This window comes from Heteronotia binoei, chromosome 6 (assembly GCF_032191835.1).
Source record: "Heteronotia binoei isolate CCM8104 ecotype False Entrance Well chromosome 6, APGP_CSIRO_Hbin_v1, whole genome shotgun sequence".
Classification (NCBI taxonomy): Eukaryota; Metazoa; Chordata; class Lepidosauria; order Squamata; family Gekkonidae; genus Heteronotia; species Heteronotia binoei.
Genome location: NC_083228.1, coordinates 30,559,393 through 30,580,153, shown reverse-complemented (window position 1 = coordinate 30,580,153; position 20,761 = coordinate 30,559,393). Strand labels below are relative to the sequence as shown.

Genomic DNA, 20,761 nt, shown 5'->3' with positions numbered 1-20,761 from the left:
GGCTTTCAGATTAGATCAATGAGGTTTCAGTGGATCAGGGCTGTTCATCCAGCTATGCTACTTTCCACTACGGCACACAAGCTAAAAGAAGATGTTCCCTTCCCTGCTGAATACTGTGGCCCCGTGGTGCAGAGTGGTAAAGCAGCAGTACTGCAGTACTGTGGTCTGAACTCTCTGTTCACGACCTGAGTTCGATTCTGGCGGAAGCTGGCCCAAAGTTGACTCAAGGCCTTCCATCCTTCCGAGGTCGGTAAAATGAGTCCCCAGCTTGCTGGGGAGAAAGTGTAAAAGACTGGGGAAGGCAATGGCAAACCACCTCGTAAAAAGTCTGCCGTGAAAACGTTGTGAAAGCAACATCACCCCAGAGTTGGAAACGACTGGTGCTTGCACAGGGGACCTTTCCTTTTCCTCCCTGGTGAATATACGTTCCTTTGCCTTGGGCAAACAGCCCAGGAACAAAGGGTATGGCTTGGCCTTCCTTTGTTAGGTGCCAAGCCTTAAGAGTTGAGCATTGCAAATCCAAACAAGTTCTACAGGAATTCTTCCCTTCACTGCCATCCAGACAGCAGCTTCATGAACTGAGGCAACTCCCCAGCTTACTTCTTGCAATCATTTTATGGATGAAAGGCTCATCCAGGGACATTAAGTCTAAAAATCTGTTGTCTGACAGAATGATGTTTTATCTTGCTATGAAAAGGTCCAATCAGCAATCAGTACAATCTGTATTGTTATAAGGTGGGGCACTCGTTTTAAAAAGGCATGGGAATGCCTTTGGCTCTGGGACATTTCCAAAGCTCAGTAAATCCACCCACCCCTGCCCCAGCGAGTTGTTCAAGTGTCACAAATATAAAAATAGGTCCCTGCCTGGAAAACCTTACAATCTACATTTCTGCAGTGTCTTTAGACAACCCAGGCAGACTGAAAAACAGAGGATAAAGATGAGGCGTGTTTTAGTGAAAACGTAAAACAATTAAAGGGGTTTAGCCAAAGGCTTCATAGAAAATAAGGGTTTCAAGGAGACAGAACAGACTCTGGGACAGTTCCAGGTGCGAGCAGCCACAAGGACTGCTGATAGAAAAGCAGATTTTCTGATTGGCTGGGCAGGACTACAGTGGGAAGAGTGCAGAACAGTGGCATGATGGAAAATAAGGGCAAAAGCAAAGCAAGTCCCATTGAAAACCCACTCCCCTCCTTCCCTGAAGACCATTCAAAAATTTCAAGTATAACTCTAAGCCTGCTACCGAGTAATACCAAAAAGTCCACATTGCAAATTTATCTTCCACAATGATGAGCTCTTCCTTTTCCTCTCCAAGTTGCAGATTTTCAGAGCTTGCTAAGTGGTACCTCCCCAGGTTCTCTTTGAAGCCTCCAGACCACTCGAACCCTGTCAGCCACCCTGTCCAGTTCCCGGAAGCCACACAGATCTCTGCTGCGGGTGTATTCCAAGAGAGCTGCCTGCAAGACTGTTATGGGGATGCTGAAGTTGAGGTGGGGGTACGTGGCTCCGATGCTGTGATCCCTTGTGTTGCTGGCCACAATACCTGAAATTGGGGGGGAAACAAAGTTTTAATATTCCACTTGCTTTCAAAATCTGAAGCCAAAGGAGGCTGCTGTGAAGGATGGCATCTGCTACATACCATATATTAGACCAGAGAGGGATGGGGAAAAGGAGGAGGAGATCTGATTTATACCCCACCCTTCACTCAGAGTTGCTTAGACTCCTTCCCTTCCTCTCCCCACAACAGACACCCTGGGAGGTGGGTGAGGCCGAGAGAGCACTTTTGAGAACCGCTTGAGAAAGCAGCTCTAACAGTCACCCAGTGGTCACCCAGCTGGCTGCATGCGGAAGAGTGGGGAATCAAATCGGTTCTCCAGATTTCAGCCCCTCTTAACCATTACACCAAACTGGCTCTCCAAAAAAGAGCGATTTCATCAGAGAAAACAAAACACTACACCTTCTGCAGCATCTTGGAAGTGGTTCATACTGAACAGAGTAGCTATCAAGTGATAAGACCACGGGCAGCTAGCTTGATGTTCGCATAAAAAGCTACTGAGACACACAACCACCCTTGAGGTATTAGGAATGGCTGCATGAAACACCTTTGCAGAGGCAAATGATTATCCTTTCTTTGTATATAGGAGGAACAAATGTAAAGGCAGAGCTTTGGTTGCTTATTATTAAACAGTGTAACTAGCATTCAAATGCCAAACTCGATCCCTTCAAACTGGGTCAAGTGTATTTGTACTGCAGAGAGGCTCCAGCAGCCCCTGTCCCCTAATGGGAACACCCTCCCACAACCCCGGTTTTGCCAAGTAGTGCAAATTTACTTTTTTTACACATGTAGAAACTAGCTTTCTTGAAAAGAAAACTGAAATTCTGCAAACAAATTCTACATCAACACCAATTTCTACACTTGCATAGGGAGGTAAAGTAGAAGAGGAAGGGGGCGTATACCAAGAAGTTTCCCACTGTGTGTGGAAAAGAGGGCCCCTCCGCTGGAGCCACCGTGAACTGCACAGGTTGCCTGAAGCATCACAGGCTTCTCCTCCACGGTGATCACTGCCGACAAGATCCCTGAAGTTACGGATGGGCCACAGGCCTGGCCGAAGGCACCGAATCCAACCACACTGACATCTTCTCCTAGTGGAAGAAGACACAAACCGCCATCACACAAAAGAGCACATGCAGTGGGAAATGTCCTGGTATAAAACCACCTTCCCAACAGTGTGTGTGTGGGGGGCGGGGGGGAGAGGAGAGACAGAGAGACTTCTGATGGACAAAAAGGAGAGGGGATTGGGGTTTCACATGGCTGCAGTGAAACCGGCAGGGGGCTCTTGGGGGAAAAAATGGGCTGATTTCAGTATCACTTGCTCCCACTGCAATGGTCTCAGCTGGAATACTCTAAGTTTCATTTAATTTCCTTCCTGGTTATGCCAATTTAGCTCCAAAATTGCCATTGGATTCCCACGAGCCATCACACAATTGCAAGCATCAAGGAGAACGTCAGCATGAAACTAATTCAGGCAGACACCTGGCAGCGGTGCCGATGGCATATATCTGCACAGCTGGTTCACAGTCATGTTTCCCTGGGCTTTGGGGGTAGAAAAAGCCCAGCAGGAACCACACCCCCTGACACCAAGCCAGCTGGAACCGCATTCCTGCAAAAAAGAAAAAAAGCCCTGACATCCCCCCATCCCTTCCTAGCGAAAACTCCGACGTGTCCAGCAAAAAGTCCACACCTGCTTCCGCACAGGGGAATCTGCCACTTGGCTGGCCCCAAGCCTCATTAGCCAATCACTGGGGAGTTGGAGGGTTCACACCCAGCTATTCCAGCTGAATAAGTCTGTCGATCAAGCTGCATTTGCCTGCGCAAGGCTTCCCATTCACTGATCCCAGGAGGAAGGCTGAGTGTGCCACAAGCCAGGCCTGCAGCTGGCTGGCAAGAATCTCAACAGCCTCTGGAAACAACAGAATTTCATGAGATCAGCCAATGCCCGGGCAACAGGGACTCGTTAAAACTCATGCAGAACCTAAAAGGCATTGAAAAAGTGACTCCAAATTAATGGGCCCAGTGTTAAAGGAAATGAATGTAAGATATAAATGTAGAACAGTTTTTTAAAAATATATATCTTGTACAAAAATATTTTTGTATAAGGCCCTGATATAGCCTCAACTGGTCCAGGAGGACAAAGGAAGACCAATTCTCCACTACTTAATTCCGAGACCCAGGGACTCAGCATTAAATTCAGGCAGCAGCACTGGTCTTACTATGCAGTGGCTTGACAGGAAATCATATGGAACTACAGTCATTTGACAACAAGAAGGAGACTACTGCCCTGCTGAGCATCCTCTCGTTTGCCTTCCTGCTTTTCTTCTCAGGATAGGCACAAAAAGAGACAGGGAGCACACCAGCCTGGCTATCTAAGCAGGTGTGCTAGGAACAGGACCTCTCAAAAATAGCCCCCCAAAAAGGAGGAGAACAAGCGATGGCTCTACCCACAGCTCACCTTAGTGTCCCATTTAATGTGTTAAAGACTACCACACTAGAAGTTTTCTAACCTCTGGAATTCTGTCAGTTCAGACACCCCCGCTCCCCTGTCCTGCCTACTAGACCAGAGGAATGAATTCTCAGGTGTTCAGGACTTCACAAAGGCAAACTGTCTGGCCCAGCTTTGAGCAAATTAATTCCCCAAAGGGAACACTGACATTTCTCTCTAGCTTGTGGCAAGATAATTCTGCTTAGGCAACATGGGCAGCATTTTAAAATGACACGGGAATAACTTTAAGATGTCCAATAATTTTTGCTTTGAAATAATAAACATTAGCTTGAACATGGCTGCGCACCACGAAACAGCCCGCAGCTGAAAGCCAAGCCCCAATGTTGACAAAACATGGCTTCTAATACTACACAAATCCATCTTTCATGGGGTCTGATCTGTGATGGCTCTTTTGCCAATGCCAGGTGTCACTTCCTGTTTCTACCATGTGATGAAGGTGTATGCCATCATTAAATATTTGGGAATGACTGACATCAAATAAGTTAAGAGGGACCAGGGGTTCCAAGCTGTCTGCAAAACAGAAGCACAGAAGCAATGCTCTTCCTCACTAATGCATCACATGGGTTTTGCAGGACCAGGGATGGAGAAGACACTTCAGGAGACAAAATTCCAGATGCCCAAGTCACCTAGCGAGTCCATGGAGTGAGGCCAGTCACGTGATCTGTCTTCACAGGATGTTTTGGTTGGGTGGATGTGATGAGGATACCAGGTTGAGACCTGGCTTGGGGGATATGGAAGCTCTTGGCTACCCCAAAATACGCTGCTCATGACAAAGGCCAAATTTCTCTATGATGGATACAGAAAAATGGATATTGAAGGTGCTGGAGAGGAGATGACTGAGAGGTGATATAATCACCATCTTCAAGTACCTGAAGGGCTGTCAAGAGGATGGTGCAGAATTGTTTTCTGTTGCCCCAGAACGGAGGACCAGAATTAATGGGTTGAAATTAAATCAAAAGAGTTACCAGTTAAACATTAGGAAGAACCTTCCTGACAGTTACAGTGGTTCTTCAGAGGAACAGGCTTCCTCAGGAGGTGGTGGGCTCTCCTTCCTTGGAGGTTTTTAAACAGAGGTGAGATGGCCATCTGACAGCAATGCTGATTCCGTGAATTAGTAACCAAATAAAACAAACCACTCTGTGAAAAATACTATTACAAAATAAAATTCATACAAGGAAAAAATGCTTCAGAAACTTCATTATTTTACATACTGCATGTGCATAATTATGCACATATATTCAACAGTGTGCAAATAGAACAAATCATGAATAAGTCCAAATCATAGGTCCAAAAAGAGCTCCAATGAATCGCTAGCAGAGTAAAGTCCATTTCGGATGGCCAGGTCCTTCTACCAGGGAGCATCTTGCAAAACTTGCGGTATATGTGTAGAAAATATTCACAATGTTCAGTTTTTTCACAAATTCATGCACAAAATTGGAACGCTGCTGCCTCCATCTGGTCAGCAAGTTAAACAGAGTGGTTTGTTTTATTTGGTTGCAACTTCATTCCTCTGTGTAGCCTATTGTGTAACTTCATCTGATTCTGTGAATTAAATAGATAATGAGAAGGAGGGCAGGAAGGGTTGCATCAATGCTTGGTTATTGTGGCCCTTTCTTACACGGCCAGGGAAATGCTGATCACCAGAAAGCATTTTTCTTCAGGCCAGTTTGACAAGGGATTCTGGAGGTTTTTGCCATCTTCTGGGCATGGAGTACTGAGGATGCATGTGTGTGTGGGAAGGGAGGTTTGTGTGAAGTTCCTGCATTGTGCCAAATATTGGACTAGATGACCCTAGAGGTCCCTTCCAACTCTATGATTCTAAGTAGGGTCGGCCCTGGCAAGTACTTGGAAGGGAAACCTCCAAAGGAATACCAGGGCAGGGATGCAGAGGCAGGCATCTCTCTGAAAAACATCCAAGCCCCAGCAGAGGTTGCTGGAGGTGACCAGGACTTCCACACATGCAAACACACACACAAATACTAATCCCTCCCCCCAAACTTTAACCTTTCCAGATCAGCAGGAACCTACCTTCATAGAACCTGGATGCTAGAACAGGCTCTACAAACAAGAATAAATTGTCTTCCAGCTCTACCAGTGCAACATCATAAGGAGAGGCATCCTGTGTTGCAAACACCACTTTCCCTTTAGTCACCAACGTCCTAGGAGCAAACAGAAGCAAGTTGTTGTGGGTGCGGATACAGATGCTGACAACAACATGGACTGGCATGGATCCTATCTACTGCAAGTGAAGCAAGCAGCACCTATGGAACAGTTTCCCAGCCTCCCCTCTCCTGCAGCAGCCTGCCATATTGGGGGAGCAAAGTGAGGAGGGATTAGACAAAGTCACACATCCCTCTCTTAATATGGGTGTTCCCTGCCAGTGAAAAATTTGGCAATGCTCAACTGACTAAGTAGTAAGACACCAAAACAAAGGTTACAGCCTATCAAAAAAGGTCTACTGTACCTCCTGAAGTGAACAGGCTCTGCCAAGCACATCCTCGTATTTACTGGGTGGTGTCCCCAAAGAATGAATCATAGACTGATGCCAGGTATGTTGCCTTAAGACCAAGGCCCACTGATTTCACCCAGTATGTAGAAGCACAACTGACCTTAACCTTTAAGACCAAATTAGACTGCCATGGGCATCCATGGCCTCCTAGTGCAAGTACATGAACGGTAACAGTGCAAGTTTTTCACAGGCACTTCACAGTTTTGAGGGGCACAAGAAAAGCAGTCAACAAACACATGTCTTACAGCAATACTTGTGCCCCATTTTAACTTTTATTTTCTTCACGCTAAAATTCAACAAGAATTACTTAACAAGAAAGCTACCCAGAAAGTTATTTTCGTTTTAAATAAAATTATCACCCAGAGTTCAGAAGTCTCCCCCTTTCTAAGTGTTCCTTGTGGGCTCTCATATTATAGGAACTTACTTGTCCAGTTCAGAGGTTAACATGAGGACTTGAGCAGCTCATGGAAGCCTTTTGACCTTTTAGTCTAGAAGACCCACATGTGAGGAACATCCAAAACAAGGGTGGCCAAACTTGCTGCACGTAAGAGCCACATAGAATAAATGTCAGATGTTTGAGATGAAGAGAGAAGTAGAAATAAAGCAACTTTAACTTTAAATGAATTCTCCAAGCCACCAGCTGACTTGGCTTGGAGAAGTGATTTAAATGCCTTCTCCAAACCAGCCAACAGGGTGGTGGGAGCTGAAAGAGCCACATGTGGCTCCCAAGCCACAGTTCGGCCACCCCTGTTCCAAACCGATCTTGAGGATACTAAGAAGATCAACAGCTTAACCATTTGACTGGCCCTGCTCAGGGGTCCTGTTCGAGACCTTGTATAAGACAAGCAACCATAGCAACGAAGAGCAGGAATCTCACCACAAACAAGAGAATCCAGACTTACTGTTCAGGGCTGGGTCCTATCCTCACCCGGACACTTGATGCTCCACTGACTACATGGCGACAAGTCAACACAACCCTGGAGCTCACCATCACCCCTGAACCCCAGGACAGCCCACACTCCACCAGGACTACAGCAGCCAGCATCTGCTGGACTGGCCCATCTCTGGCAACTGCCACCTTCTGAGCCTGAGTTGCAAGCGGCAGCCGGAGTAACTGGGTTTTCGGAAACAGGTGAAGCTCTGAGAGAATGTTCCTGATGCTCTCCAGGATGCAGTCAACAGCACAAACCAGTGTGAGGCCCACCCACTCGTTGGATTTCCAGCAAAGCGGGGCGACAATTATCCCAACCAGTTGGGGACTGACTCCGGATACTGCAAAGATGCCCCCCCCTTCGGTGCCAGGCAAGCAGCGGGCATCGGTGAGGATGAGGGCGTTGCCTTCTCCGGCCAGGTTGCTCACAATCCCCTTGCTGAGGGTGTTCATGAAAATGTCCGGGCAGAAGGCTCCAAAGGGGGAGCCACAAGTGAAGAGCGGGTCCCCTTTGCTCAGAAGGGCGGCTGGCACGCAGCTGGCCGCGCCTGCCCCGTGGAAGTCGCCGTCCAGGACTCTCAGCAAGGCGAACCAGTGCAGGAAGCGCACCTGGTCTGCAAACGAAGCGGCCTCTTCGCCGTCCTCCTCCTCTTCCTCCCCACCGAAGCGCCACTCATCCGAGGCCCCGAAGACTTTGGCGAAGGCGCTCTGGAAGGGCCGGCAAGGGACCAGCAGCAGGAGTTCGGCTTCGCGGCTCTCCAGGCCGCCGGGCGCCTCCAGGAAACCGGAAAGCGGGTTGAACCTCAACGCCGGCGAGGCCTCATCGGGCCGAGCGAAGCCAGTTTTGCTGCTGGTGGTGCTGCTGGGCCGGAGAACGCGGATCCGGAGGCCTGGAGAGAAGCTGTCGGGGAGCAGGAGGGCGTGCTGGGCACCGTCGGGGCGCTCGGGGACCAGGAGGAAAGGGGAGAAGAGCGCCCCGTGGCAGAGGACGACGCCAGGGCTGGGCGCCAAGAGGACGCCGCTGCCACTCCAGGGGCCCCGGGAAGCCGCGCCGCTGGCGCCCCCCGAGTCAGACACGCTGACCACGCAGCCCACCTTCTCGCCCGCCATGCAGTCCGAGAGCCGCTCTCAGGGGAGACGAGCCCCGGCAGAGAGGAAAGGGCAGCCCGGAACGAGGGGAGGGACGCCGAGGACGCACGTGGGAAGGAGGAAGGAGCCCCCTGCAACTCGCCCATTCGGACCAGCTTCCTCCGGCAGCCCGCGGTTCCCCTCGGCCGCGGACTCCCCCAGCCCAAGACCGAGGCCCCCGCAGTTCCTCGCTTGCAAAGTGCACTAGCCAACCAAGGCGGCCACAGCCAGAAGCCGGAGGAACCGGCAGTCAGCTGGGGAGGGAGGATCGCGTTACTATTGGCTGTTCGGTATACAAGGGGGCTGCGATTGGTTGCGTCGACTAAAGCCACGTCGATTGGTGCTCTCTGATTGGCGACTTTAGGAGCCTCGCTCTCAGAATGAGGTCGTCAAGGCTGGGAGTTGTGCAATCGGACAGGTGCAGATCTCGGTGGTGTTCCCGACCTTTGCTTTACGCGGGCAGAGGGTAACTCTGGAGCAGCAACGATCCCCATCAACCTTGGGGAATACAATTCAGGAGGACCCCCCCATGCTGGACCCGACCTGTGGTCCGGCTAGCCCAGCGTCATGAGTCGGGTTAGAACGGATAAAAGGAAGTCCTTCTTCACCCAAAGGGTAATTAACACGTGGAATTCACTGCCACAGGAGGTGCTGGCGGCTACAAGCATAGTCAGCTTTAAAAGGGGATTGGATAAGCATATGGAGCAGAGGTCCATCAGTGGCTATTAGCCACAGCGTATTGTTGGAACTCTCTGTCTAGGGCAGTGATGCTCTGTATTCTTGGTTCTTGGGGGGCACAGTGGGAAGGCTTCTAGCCCCACTGGTGGACCTCCTGATGGCACTTGGTTTTTATGGCCACTGTGTGACACAGAGTGTTGGACTGGATGAGCCATTGGCCTGATCCAACATGGCTTCTCTTATGTTCTTATGTCCTCCAACACTAGTCACAAAGTCCATAAGGCGGATTCATAAACCCTGCTCTTCTGGGTACCTGTCAGAGATTCTGCCACTCAAACCAAGCAGGCCCCACAAAAGGAAGAATTCTCAGCAACGTTACATTGCGTGGGTTCCTTGGGCAAAGTCCCCACTGAGGAGGTGCGTAAGATGCAAGAGGGAAACACGGCAGGGATGGGAAACATTAGCCTTGCAGGAATGCTGGTTTGCTTTCATCGTGCCCTGCTTGAATTTATACTTAGAACAAAGAGGCACTGCAAATGTCAAGTACTCTTGTATGCCAAGAAGTGCAGACTTTGTGGTGTCCGTAGAATCTCCACGTAAGTGTAACTTTAATCACTTTACTCAGGGCCTGGCTGGTTTTGTTCCCAACTACCAACGGGTCTCAAATCTTAGCAGAGTTTAGAAGACTGAACCTGAAACTTTGCACATGCACACTTTAACTCAACTACAACCCCAACTCACATTCCATATGTTAGGGGCTGGATTCACAGATCATTGATAATGCACCTTTGTACCCCTTTATCTTCCTGGATTTTCCTGTCCAGAAAGGAAAATCCAGGAAGTTAGTGATTACAATTCCATCACAGCTGACAATGTGCAGATTCTACCAGGGAAGTGGGGAAAGCACCTGATGGACCATCATCAACATGTTTTGCTCACCAGGTAGGGAAATATTTTGCCACCTGAAACAAGTGCTTTCACTTGAAACCTCTGGTGAAAGTTGGGATATGGGACCCCTCGGCTCACAGGATGGAGCACTGTTTTGTAGGCATTCAGCTTATAATCTCAGCTACAAAAATGGCAGTAGATCCAGGTGGGCAGCCCTGTTGGTCTGAAGCAGTAGAACAGATTTGAGCCCAGTGGCATTGACCTTGAGACTTCACTTAAGCCCTTGCAGGTCGTTACGCTAAAGTGGAAGCCAAGCAACCCTGACCTGGGTAGCCCAGGCAAGACTGAGCCCAAGGTCACGCATTGAGTTTCCATGGCAGAAGTGGGGATTTGAGCTCTGGTTGCCCACTGTAAGGCTGGAGGTAGGAATCATCTGCAAACATGGTAGATGTGAGAGACTGCCTCCTTCTGTACTGTCCAGCCCTGCAGATTCTCTTCCCAAGCCCCAGCCTCTGTGCCCCCCGTGTATAGAGGTGCAGGAACGGTGACCAGATAGGTGCTGCCAATGAGGCTCAGCTGGCTCCTTACTGTCCTACTGTTTACAGCTTTCACAAATCCTTCAAGTAAATTAATGTGCAAAATTAGCTTCTTTCCTGAATAGATTTCAGTTCAATTTGAACACCATGTTAGTCAAACTGAAAAATGAGTTCTGCCACTCAGCAGACTAAAACATGCAGGGTGTAAAGGTTCAGCCGAGCAATCAGATCGAGAGATCTGGCAAACAGGAAAATGAAGGTCTCAAGTAGGTAAAGGTTACAAAGAAGTCTTTGAACACTGAATATGCTGCACAAATTATGACATAAATGGTGAGTGGCCTTATCATTTAGCTCTCTTCCTGGAAAAAGAGCTAGTGAACTATGTCTCCTTCTCAGATGCCTCTCTAATATGATTTCACCTGCATTCATGAGGATGGCTTGTTAGCCAGATGTCCAAAACAGGACATGAGCAATCTCTGTTGTGTGCACAGCAGACAATCATAGCCGCGCTGAAACCATGCACAATGCAAACTACAAGACGGCTACCGCAGATGTCGGAGAACGGGGGCAAGCACTGGATGAACAAACTTGATGGATTTATAATCTACTTCATTTATATCCTGCCTTTCTCCCCAGTGGAGACCCAAAGCAATTTATGTAGTTCTCCTGTCCTCCATTTTATCCTCACAACAACCCTGCAAGAGATATTAAGACTGAGAAAGTGTGACTTGTCAAAGGCCACCCAGCAAGCTTCCGTGGCAGAGTGGGGATTCGAACTAGGGTCTTCCAGATCCTGATGACATTCTGTTCACTACACTACATTGGTAGGTCTCAGCTTGACTTTATGCCTTCTTTAATATTTGAGGGGTTTTGTTCTAAGGAAATGGCACAGAAGGGCTTCCAAGGGTGGCTAGCACCACTGCTCTATAGCAGACCTGCTTCCGGCTGTGTTATTGCTCCCTTTCTGTAAAACTGCCTAAGTATTACTGTGAGCCTGTTAAGTGTCCCCAGAAAAAAATGGGTTTAAAGTGTTTCATGAAATTAAAAAATCAGATGTCTGAACAGGCATTTGTTGGGCCATACGTTCTTTGCATGAAGTTGTTAAAAGATTTTGTATTCTTTGGCTCCCTAATCAACCAAAAGGGACACTGCAACTAAGAAACCACGAGACTGGGGAGGGCAGCCATGAAGGAACTGGAAAAGATCCTCGTGTAAGTGGCCCCTCATCTGTTAAGTATCACCTTGCATGTGTGAACACAGCAGGGCAGACGAAGCACATTTAGCCAAACAGAATATGGCAAGGGAAGACACAGTTGATACGCCTGTGCAAATTAGGCTTTGGTTAAAATGGATTGAGATGTTCACTCATTCTTTTTAGGCAACTCCACATCCAAAAAGGTTTTCTTCTTTCTCATAGTTATTTTCTCCCCTGAACCAGAGCATAAGCTTTTGTGAAGAAAAAGCCCAGCCAGAATTAATTTGCATATTAGACCACACCCCCTGATGCCAAGCCAGCCAGAACTGCATTCCTGTGCTTTCCTGCTAAAAAAAAAAGGTCCTGCTTATATATACTGAAAAGAATTGCTAAGGGGAAAATTTTAATCCCCAAAACCTTCACTGTAACAGAATACTAAAAATAGATTAAGACAGCCATAAAAATTACTGAGAACACTACTGTGCTCCTGAACACCCCACCCGGCCAATGTTTAACTCACTATTATGGTCACATTCAGTCCATCGAGTGTGAAAGTGATTTTTTAAAAAAAACTTTTATTAAAATGTTTTGGATACAGACAAACCTCTCTGCAAACATGTTTCACGTTTCCAGAAATGGCAAGTTAAAACATTTTGCTAACAGAACGATGTTCTTTTGACTGTCCAATCTGTACTCCAATTTCTACAGTATATATTAAACTTTATATCCATACATCGAGGTGTTAAGACTTGTCTATTGACAGTACATGGCAGGCAGAGGGGGGGGGGGGGACAGGGCAGAGCCATTCACAATCACTTTCTCCGGTGGCTAGGATTACCACCTTCATAGAAGGCTGTGCTCTGACCGGCACCGATCTTATGGCTCTGCTTACAACGTCTTTAAGCATGGAACCAGAATGTGCCATTTCAGGTAAGGGTTAGCAAGTCTTGTGTTGATTTAAGAGGAACCTCCTTTTGCATTCCTTGAATGTAACAGCCAAATAGGAGAACTTTAGGTGCTCAGTCCTGGAGACAGGATTATTTACGTCTGATCAACAAAGTCAAGAGTATCGGCTGGGTCACTATAGTTTGGTGTTGTTCTCTAACACCTCCTTGGCACCAAATCCATAGGCACTTTGGCCTAAGGGAGAGTCACAGATAGACGAGTGACGATCCTTCTATAGAAAACCCACAGACTTCACAGAGACAGGATTAAAAGAACTCAAGACTCCGGTAGTGAGATATGCTGCCATTTTGGTGGCGAAGACACAGACGAACAGCTACAAAATGACTTAACATTCTAGAAGTGGGAGCCCTCTTGATCCTGGAGTCAGACATCTGTCTAGTTACCCTTTTGGGGAATAGTCTGCTATTCCGTGGTTCTTCCAATCAAGGTTCAGTGTCACTGTCTTGGGGTATACCGTTTCGCACTTTGCAAGTCAGACCTATACACATGTACAACTTAAGTATCATTTCTGCAGTATGCTCAACTCTTTGCTGACAGCAAAGCACAGCTGCATTACAAGACTGCAACAGAGCATTTTCAGGGGGCCACTTGGCACTCAAGTGTTCACGCAGCTTTAGGTAAGCTGAAGCAAACTGACATGCCAGAGCATTAGGCAAAACTGACAGGTTCCGTGGTTGAAGGAACTGCATTTTCAACACTTGCAGGTAACAGGCAATCACCACCAGCACAAGAAGCTTTGGGGCTTCCAACTGTCAAGGATCTGAAACCTCTCTTTCAGGGAATTAATTGTTAAGACAAAGGTCATAGGACCACAGCAGTCAATCAAATTACAAGACACAATTCACAGCATTGATATACCTGTCTGCAGAACAAGTGCCTGAAGCATCACAGCCTGCATTCACCTGCTACATTGCTGTGCTGTATTTCATGTTTTGTAACAAGAACTAAGCCAAGGTATTTCCAGACCACTAAGCCACTCTGAGAAAGATGTCTTACTTTTTTTACTTTTTTTTTTTTTTTACTAAAAATGAAGATGTGGAGACAGGAATGGAAATTCAAACACAAGCTCTGTTGAATATAAAAAAAGAAAAGGGGTTAGTTTACATTAATAGCATTATGATATGCGTTATGTTGGAACACTTTAATGCTATAGTAACTCAACAAAACAAATCCATGATTTCCACTGCTGTGCGCAGCAACTGCCTGCAATGTAGAACAAGTAATAACCCATAAGTCTGAGAATGTTGCTGCTGCTGCAAAAGAGACAGCTGGCGAGAAAGTGATCAGAACTTATAGAGGTGGGCAAAGGTGAGTAACCGCATTTAGACTCCAACCCAATGAGGACATGGAAAACTAGAACAAGTGTGCCTGTGTGCGTGCTCTGTTCCCCCCACCCCATCCCCAACTAAAATCCCTGTAAATTAAGAAGGAAAAAAAAAATCATTGCACAAGTCAGTCCCAATAGCACCGTCTTCATGATCAAGCAGTGTGACATGGCACAACCATCTCACCGGGCAATTAAGCCCCACTCTGTTTACTAAAGATTTTGAGTATCATGATAGCTGGTTTAATAATTTGGGAACAACCTAAATACCCTTCAATATATGTGTTTTAAAAATTCTTAACGGATTCTGGCCCAAACAAGATGAATGCTAACTGGGGAAAAAAAATCTAAAGGGACACCATTTACATTAAACACTTTCTTTAAAAAATATAATTGCTTTCTTTTGTCAATTGGCCACAGTGGTGAGACATGTTCCCTTTTTCAGCCACTAGAGTACTGTGTGCAGAGCTTTGCACCCGAGCTCACCAGCCCCGTTGTAACTGAAAGCCATGGCTTCCACAGAAAGCTACGGCAACTGGAAGTGACAACCTGCACCTGTGTACAGAGTGTAATCTCCCAGGCAAGAGGAAAAGAATTGTGTCACCACTGTGATGTAGGGTAACTGAAGACAGGAATTTCTGGGTCACTGCCAGTATGCGGTTGGAGAGCCTTCCATGTTCTAATAGAAAAGTCCATAAGGAAGCTGTGAACAGGATCAGTCCAGAAGTAGATCCATCTCTCCAAATATCAGTCAATGTACTGCGATAGCCAACGGAAACCTTCACCGTAGCCTTGTCTCTTCAGTACACTACACATGAACACTTCCATGGGGCGTGTGTTTAAGTCCTTCAGTGGCACGTTTCCCTGGAAAGTCAAACAAGAAGTCATTCGTACAGATTTTGTTATCTTAGGTTGCAACACAGAATACACATGAAGTTGCCTTATACTGAAACAGACCCTTGGTCCACCAATGCCACTATTGTCTACTCAGACTAGCAGCAGCTCTCCAGGACCTCAGGTCTTTTACATCACCTACTACCTGGTCCTTTTAACTGGAGATGCCGGGGACTGAGCCCTGGGACCTTCTGCACACAAAGCAGAGGTCTTCCACTGAGCAACAGTCCCTACCCCCTAAATACAAACAGCGTTAGCTTAACATTCATCTGCTCTGATTTGACATAGATTTGCCACATGACCATTCTATCTTTTGAGTGGCACAGAATAACAAAACAGAAGTCCAAGAACCGCATCTTATGCTATATCAACAGAAGCAGACGCATGGCAGCACAAGCAGGTATACTGATTTAAATTAGTGGGGGGAAATTCAAAAAGTTTGTCCATTCATATTCCTCACATGCAAGCTTTCCTGCACATAATTTATAGTACAAATTTGTCTATTCAAAAGAGCAAGAGGGGCAGAAGTAATCCAAGTTCAAGATCCGTCTCCAATAAGCACTTGCAAACCTCAATGAAAGGTAATTTTATTACAGCTGTGGCTAACAGACTAACTGTACCTCAGATAGATGGAGAGGATATTTGCAAAAATTCTCCAATATTTTAAAGGTCACTAAGATTCAAATTTATTTAGACATTTATACACTGCTTTTGTCCCCAATGGTGAGCCCAAATAGCTTACAATGTTGTTCTCCCCCATCCCTCATTTTAACCTAACACCTACCTGTGAGGCAGGCTAGGCTGAGAGAAGGTGATGAGCCCAAGGTTGCCCATCAAGCTTTCATGGCAGAGTGGGGATTCAGACCTGAGTCTCTCACTTGACACTGTTGCAACTGGACCATACTGGCTCTGACTTTGAAATATACTTCCATTAAGAGATGAGAGACTTTTGAGGGATGTGGGTTTTGTAACACAGTACTATTTTTTTCTTACTTTATACCCAGATTTACTCCTTACCTTTCCTGTGGTCTGTCCATAAAGCCCAAAAATTTCTCGCAGCTTCTCCTCACTGATAGCTTCTGGTCTGTCAATTTTGTTACCCAAGATAAGAATCGGCACATTGGATATTGTTTCATCAGTCATTAGTGCCTAATGGTAAAATAGAGAATGACATGTCATAAAATATTTGCAGCAAACGAGTAATGACTGTAGATAACTCTACCTGAACAAGTGCTGCTGCAAGTAATTTCTTGCCAGCAAGTGTATTCAGGCTTGCACCAAGATTTCTTCTATTAAAGATTCTCACGAAACTTTATTAAAGCGTAATATTACAGCAGCAGCATCTCAAAATAGGGTCTGCCTAGGTTAGAACTCTCAGATCATTTTGAAGAACAAATATTTTCCTTGGGCTGGTAGGAGCCAGAAAGTCTTCAACTCTTGATTCCCTGCTCTACAATACGATCCTCCACGTACTAACTTCCAGTTGATCAGAGGACCACAAACAAGGAGCTAGAATGGTCGCTGTTAGTGCCATCACTAGCTATACAGCTGGAACAGTTGTCAGAAACTCAGCTCTTTTTTCTCTTTTCCATTTGGGTTCATCATGCTGGAATAATGTACTCAGGCCTTTTTTTTGGCAGAAAAAGCCCAGCAAAGACTCATTTGCATATGCAAATGAGTTCCTGCTGGGCTTTTTCAACCCCGATGCCAAGCCAGCTGGAACTGCGCTCCTACTCAAAAAAGCCCTGAATCTACCACATTTTTCTCCATTTGAATACATACAATACATCTTAAGGCAGTTTCTTAAAGGAAAAAAAATATTCTGCACAGTCAGAAATAGAAAGTGTAATGGCAACAGTATCACCAGTTAAAAATGCTACATACATTAAGCTCCACTTTGGATTCCATAAGACGTGGGTGATCTGCACAGTCCACTAAAAAGACAATCCCGTTAATTGCTGGTAGGTAGTTCTTCCAGACACGTCGAGCTGCAAGAGAAAAAACATGACTGTAAAGTCACAGATTAGGAAGCACTACAACCACCACAAGCAAAGCTTGATGGAATAAAGGTGCGTTTAAAGCTATTTGTAACCTCCAGCTAGCCACTGGAAATGAAACCAACAAATGTCATGATTATACTTTTGGCAATTATAATTTCCTCCCCTTCTACATTACCTCAGTAATTTAAAACAGCTTTAAATGAATTCACTTGGGTACTAACTTTTCACATTCTTATGGTCACATCTTGATAGTAGTTGTTTTTGTCTTCCTGTGTAATGCCTCCTGCAATACTTGATACTAACATATGCAGAAAGTTCTATCCATGGTGAAAATCTACAGTCATTTCCATGACCACAGTAGCTTTTTATACGTTCCATGATGATGGAAAAATCTGTGGGGTGTCTCCATGGTGGGGTGTCTCCATGAACAGTTCATATAAAGCCTGTACTACACACACGTCATTCCACAGGACCACCCAGTCCAGCTAATGGAATGTTGTTAGTGATAGTTTGTCTCAGAAGAAGAATGTGCTGTCAAGTTGTAATCGACTCATGGCTATTCCATCCATAGGGCATTCTAGGCAAGAGATAAACAGGTGGTTTGTCATTGCCTGCCTCTGTGTAGCAACCATGGGCTTCCTTAGTGGTTTCCCATCCAACATACTAACCATGACTAACCCTGCTTAACTTCCAAGGTCTGAAGAACTCAGGAAAAGTTGGGCTATTGGCATTTGCAATGAAGACAGACAAATTTGTTGTGTTGAACAGCAAATCCTCAGCTAGTAACTCCCCCCTTTGTTCCCTTGTACATTTCATTTTTCCTAGCTATTATTTTTCCCACACCTACCTAAACGATGCAAGACTGGAATTAGTATGTGTTTTGTTCTGTATGCTTACACCACCGTATCTATTTACAGGAGGGGTCTCCAACCTTTTTGAGCCTGCAGGCACATTTGGAATTCTGACACGGCCTGGCGGGCACAGCAACAAAATGGCTGCTACAGGAAGCGAAGCCAGCCACAAAGTTATTACCACAGCTTAACTTGAATAACACAGTGAAGATCTTTGTGATATGGTGGCAGCTGTTGCCAAAGCAACATTTTTTAAAAATCTGCACAGCCAATCAAGTGTCCAATAGTCACAGACAATTAAATCTCCAGTAGTTAATCAGAAGCCTTGCTAGGCAAAAAAACCTACCTGGCCCTGCCCACTTTCTAAAAACACTTGGCAAGCACCAGAAAGGTACTAGAAGAAGATGAAGAAGATATTGGATTTATATCCCGCCCTTCACTCTGAAGAGTCTCAGAGTGGCTCACAATCTCCTTTACCTTCCTCCCCCACAACAGACACCCTTGTGAGGTGGGTGGGGCTGGAGAGGGCTCTCACAGCAGCTGCCCTTTCAAGGACCACCTCTGTCAGAGCTATGGCTGACCCAAGGCCATTCCAGCAGGTGCAAGTGGAGGAGTGGGGAATCAAACCCCGTTCTCCCAGATAAGAGTCCGCACACTTAACCACTATGCCAAACTGGCTCTCCCAGTTAGCAGGCACCAGTGTCCATAGGCATAGTGTTTCTGCCATTTTATGATGCTACACTGGCATGATTGTTGGAAGCTATATCCTACTAAACTGGCAGGAAAGTAATATGTACCTCAGCTACAAACAATCTTAGCTAAAGTGACATATCCCAAGAAGAAACACACAAATGAAATCCATAAATGAAAACCGCTAATGAAGTCAGATTCTAGAACATCAACATACAAAGGGAGAAGGAAGCCTTGAGGCTACTAGGTATGTATCAATATGGAAAAGGAGACCAGGATTTTAAAAAATCAGCTATATCCAGAACTTCGAAAAACACACACAAGACTCATTCATTCTGCTTCAAGCCAATGATATTTAGTTCAACAGAATAATGAACATAGATAGAAGTATAGCATCTGCTAGTTTTACCTTGCTCATGACCACCAAGATCAAAAGTTGTGAATGTCATCCCAGCAATGGTCAGCTCTTCTGAAGCTAGACAAGAAGAAAAATGATTTATGAGCCACAATAACACTGGCACAGATGATTATTGTCTCAAGTAAAAGTGCCTGTTGCCAGAAGCAGAAGGCACTCAAGAAACACAACACTTTAACCATGTTTCATAATTCAAAGTTAAGAATAACTGCACCCACATTGTACTAAGAACTGGGAGGCTTAAAAGTATCATGTAGCAAGTCGTGTCTAATAACATGTGTGTTCCACACAATCTCCTGCAAGCATTGTATTTCAACACATAAAGACTGATAAAAGCTTAAGATTCTGAACCTTCTTCTGAAATGCTCACCTACAATGAAGACTCTCATTGTGCAGCTTCAGTAAAGATATATGCTAGGCTACTATAAACCTTATTAATCCACACCAGAAATTTTAAAAAGCAGAAAGCAACAACAACTAGGCAAAACTTACTTGGATGCAGTGTAGGAACATGTTGACCCAATCTGTCATCTTTCAGCATGTGCAGAAGAGTGGTTTTGCCAGCATTATCCAAACCCAAGAAGACTAGCTTGCCAGACTTCTTGTATAATCCTGCAAGAGAGCAAGGCACATGCAGAAAATAAGATGGCCAATATTGTCCTATAACACTATGGTGCTGCCTCATCTGGAACACTGCATGCTTTGGTCACCATATCTCAAAACGAGCATAAAAGAGCTGAAAAATGTACAAAGGATGGATACTAAGATGATTGGGGGAGGTGGGGAAACACATTTGCTACAAGTCTGGGCCCTTTCACTCTAAAAGACAGCAAGAGGTGACAAGATAAATGGCTTATAAAATTATGCATGGGGTGGAGAAAGTGGAAAATATTTCTTCCGCTTCCATAATTATCCATGGTCTTTTTCTTGGCCATTAAGCTATCAATTCCGAGCTGGAAAACCTTGAAGACTAATCAATTATTTCCTAAGATTACTTATTAGACGCATCTCCAGTACTACTGCTGATACTGCTCAATGCAGAAGGACTGGGCTGGTGCAGCCTTGAAAACAGGAATTTGCTATTCTGTCTTATCCTTTACACAACTGAGCACTCTTCTTTCATCTAGGATTTGGTGTTTGTTTCCTTGGTACCAGATTGTGTGCTACAAGTCCTGTTGCAAGATTTGGGTTTTGTAGTTGTGTAATTACCCGTATTCAGTTTGATAACACACACTTTGAGAAGAGAGGACTTTATGACAGGATTATAAATTAGCCAGGTTTAAGGATTAAAATTTAGCACGGCGTCCGAGTGCGTGGGTAAAATGGCATGCAATCAACTGACAAAGAAAAGAAGGTCTGAACAATGTTACAAGATTATTATCTCTAATGAGATGAAAAACAAAAAGGAGTGGTGGAATAAGTGACAGATTACATGCACCATTCCTCATAATGATCAGTAGCAGACTGCATTAAAAACACCAGTACAGATGCACCCTTATTAAAGGCATTTCAACATATTACATTTTTATCTTAACACTAAGCCCAAGATCTGTTCATTGGAATACACCTGAAGACTTACCTAGAAACTGCAGAACACTGCTGAAGCCATTGTAGATCCATTCAAAAATGAACGACATTGTTGGAGATCAACTGCTTTGGGGGAAGAAACATATTTGGTTGAGAGTCTTGCTGCAAAC

The 20,761-nt window shown here is 45.5% G+C and overlaps 2 protein-coding genes across 2 annotated transcripts; both read right to left on the bottom strand.

Annotated features, from left to right (window-relative positions):
* Positions 1-933: 933 nt before the first annotated feature.
* TYSND1 (trypsin like peroxisomal matrix peptidase 1) lies at positions 934-8,879 on the bottom strand. Its single transcript, XM_060240810.1, has 4 exons — positions 7,471-8,879; positions 6,088-6,218; positions 2,456-2,641; positions 934-1,541 (listed from the first exon to the last, which is right to left on the bottom strand). Exons 1-4 carry the CDS (start codon positions 8,607-8,609, stop codon positions 1,324-1,326), a joined length of 1,674 nt encoding a protein of 557 aa, XP_060096793.1. The 5' UTR covers positions 8,610-8,879; the 3' UTR covers positions 934-1,323.
* Positions 8,880-12,902: 4,023 nt separating this feature from the next.
* SAR1A (secretion associated Ras related GTPase 1A) lies at positions 12,903-20,761 on the bottom strand. Its single transcript, XM_060241198.1, has 6 exons — positions 20,644-20,761; positions 19,557-19,676; positions 19,059-19,124; positions 16,993-17,096; positions 16,126-16,257; positions 12,903-15,078 (listed from the first exon to the last, which is right to left on the bottom strand). Exons 1-6 carry the CDS (start codon positions 20,699-20,701, stop codon positions 14,962-14,964), a joined length of 597 nt encoding a protein of 198 aa, XP_060097181.1. The 5' UTR covers positions 20,702-20,761; the 3' UTR covers positions 12,903-14,961.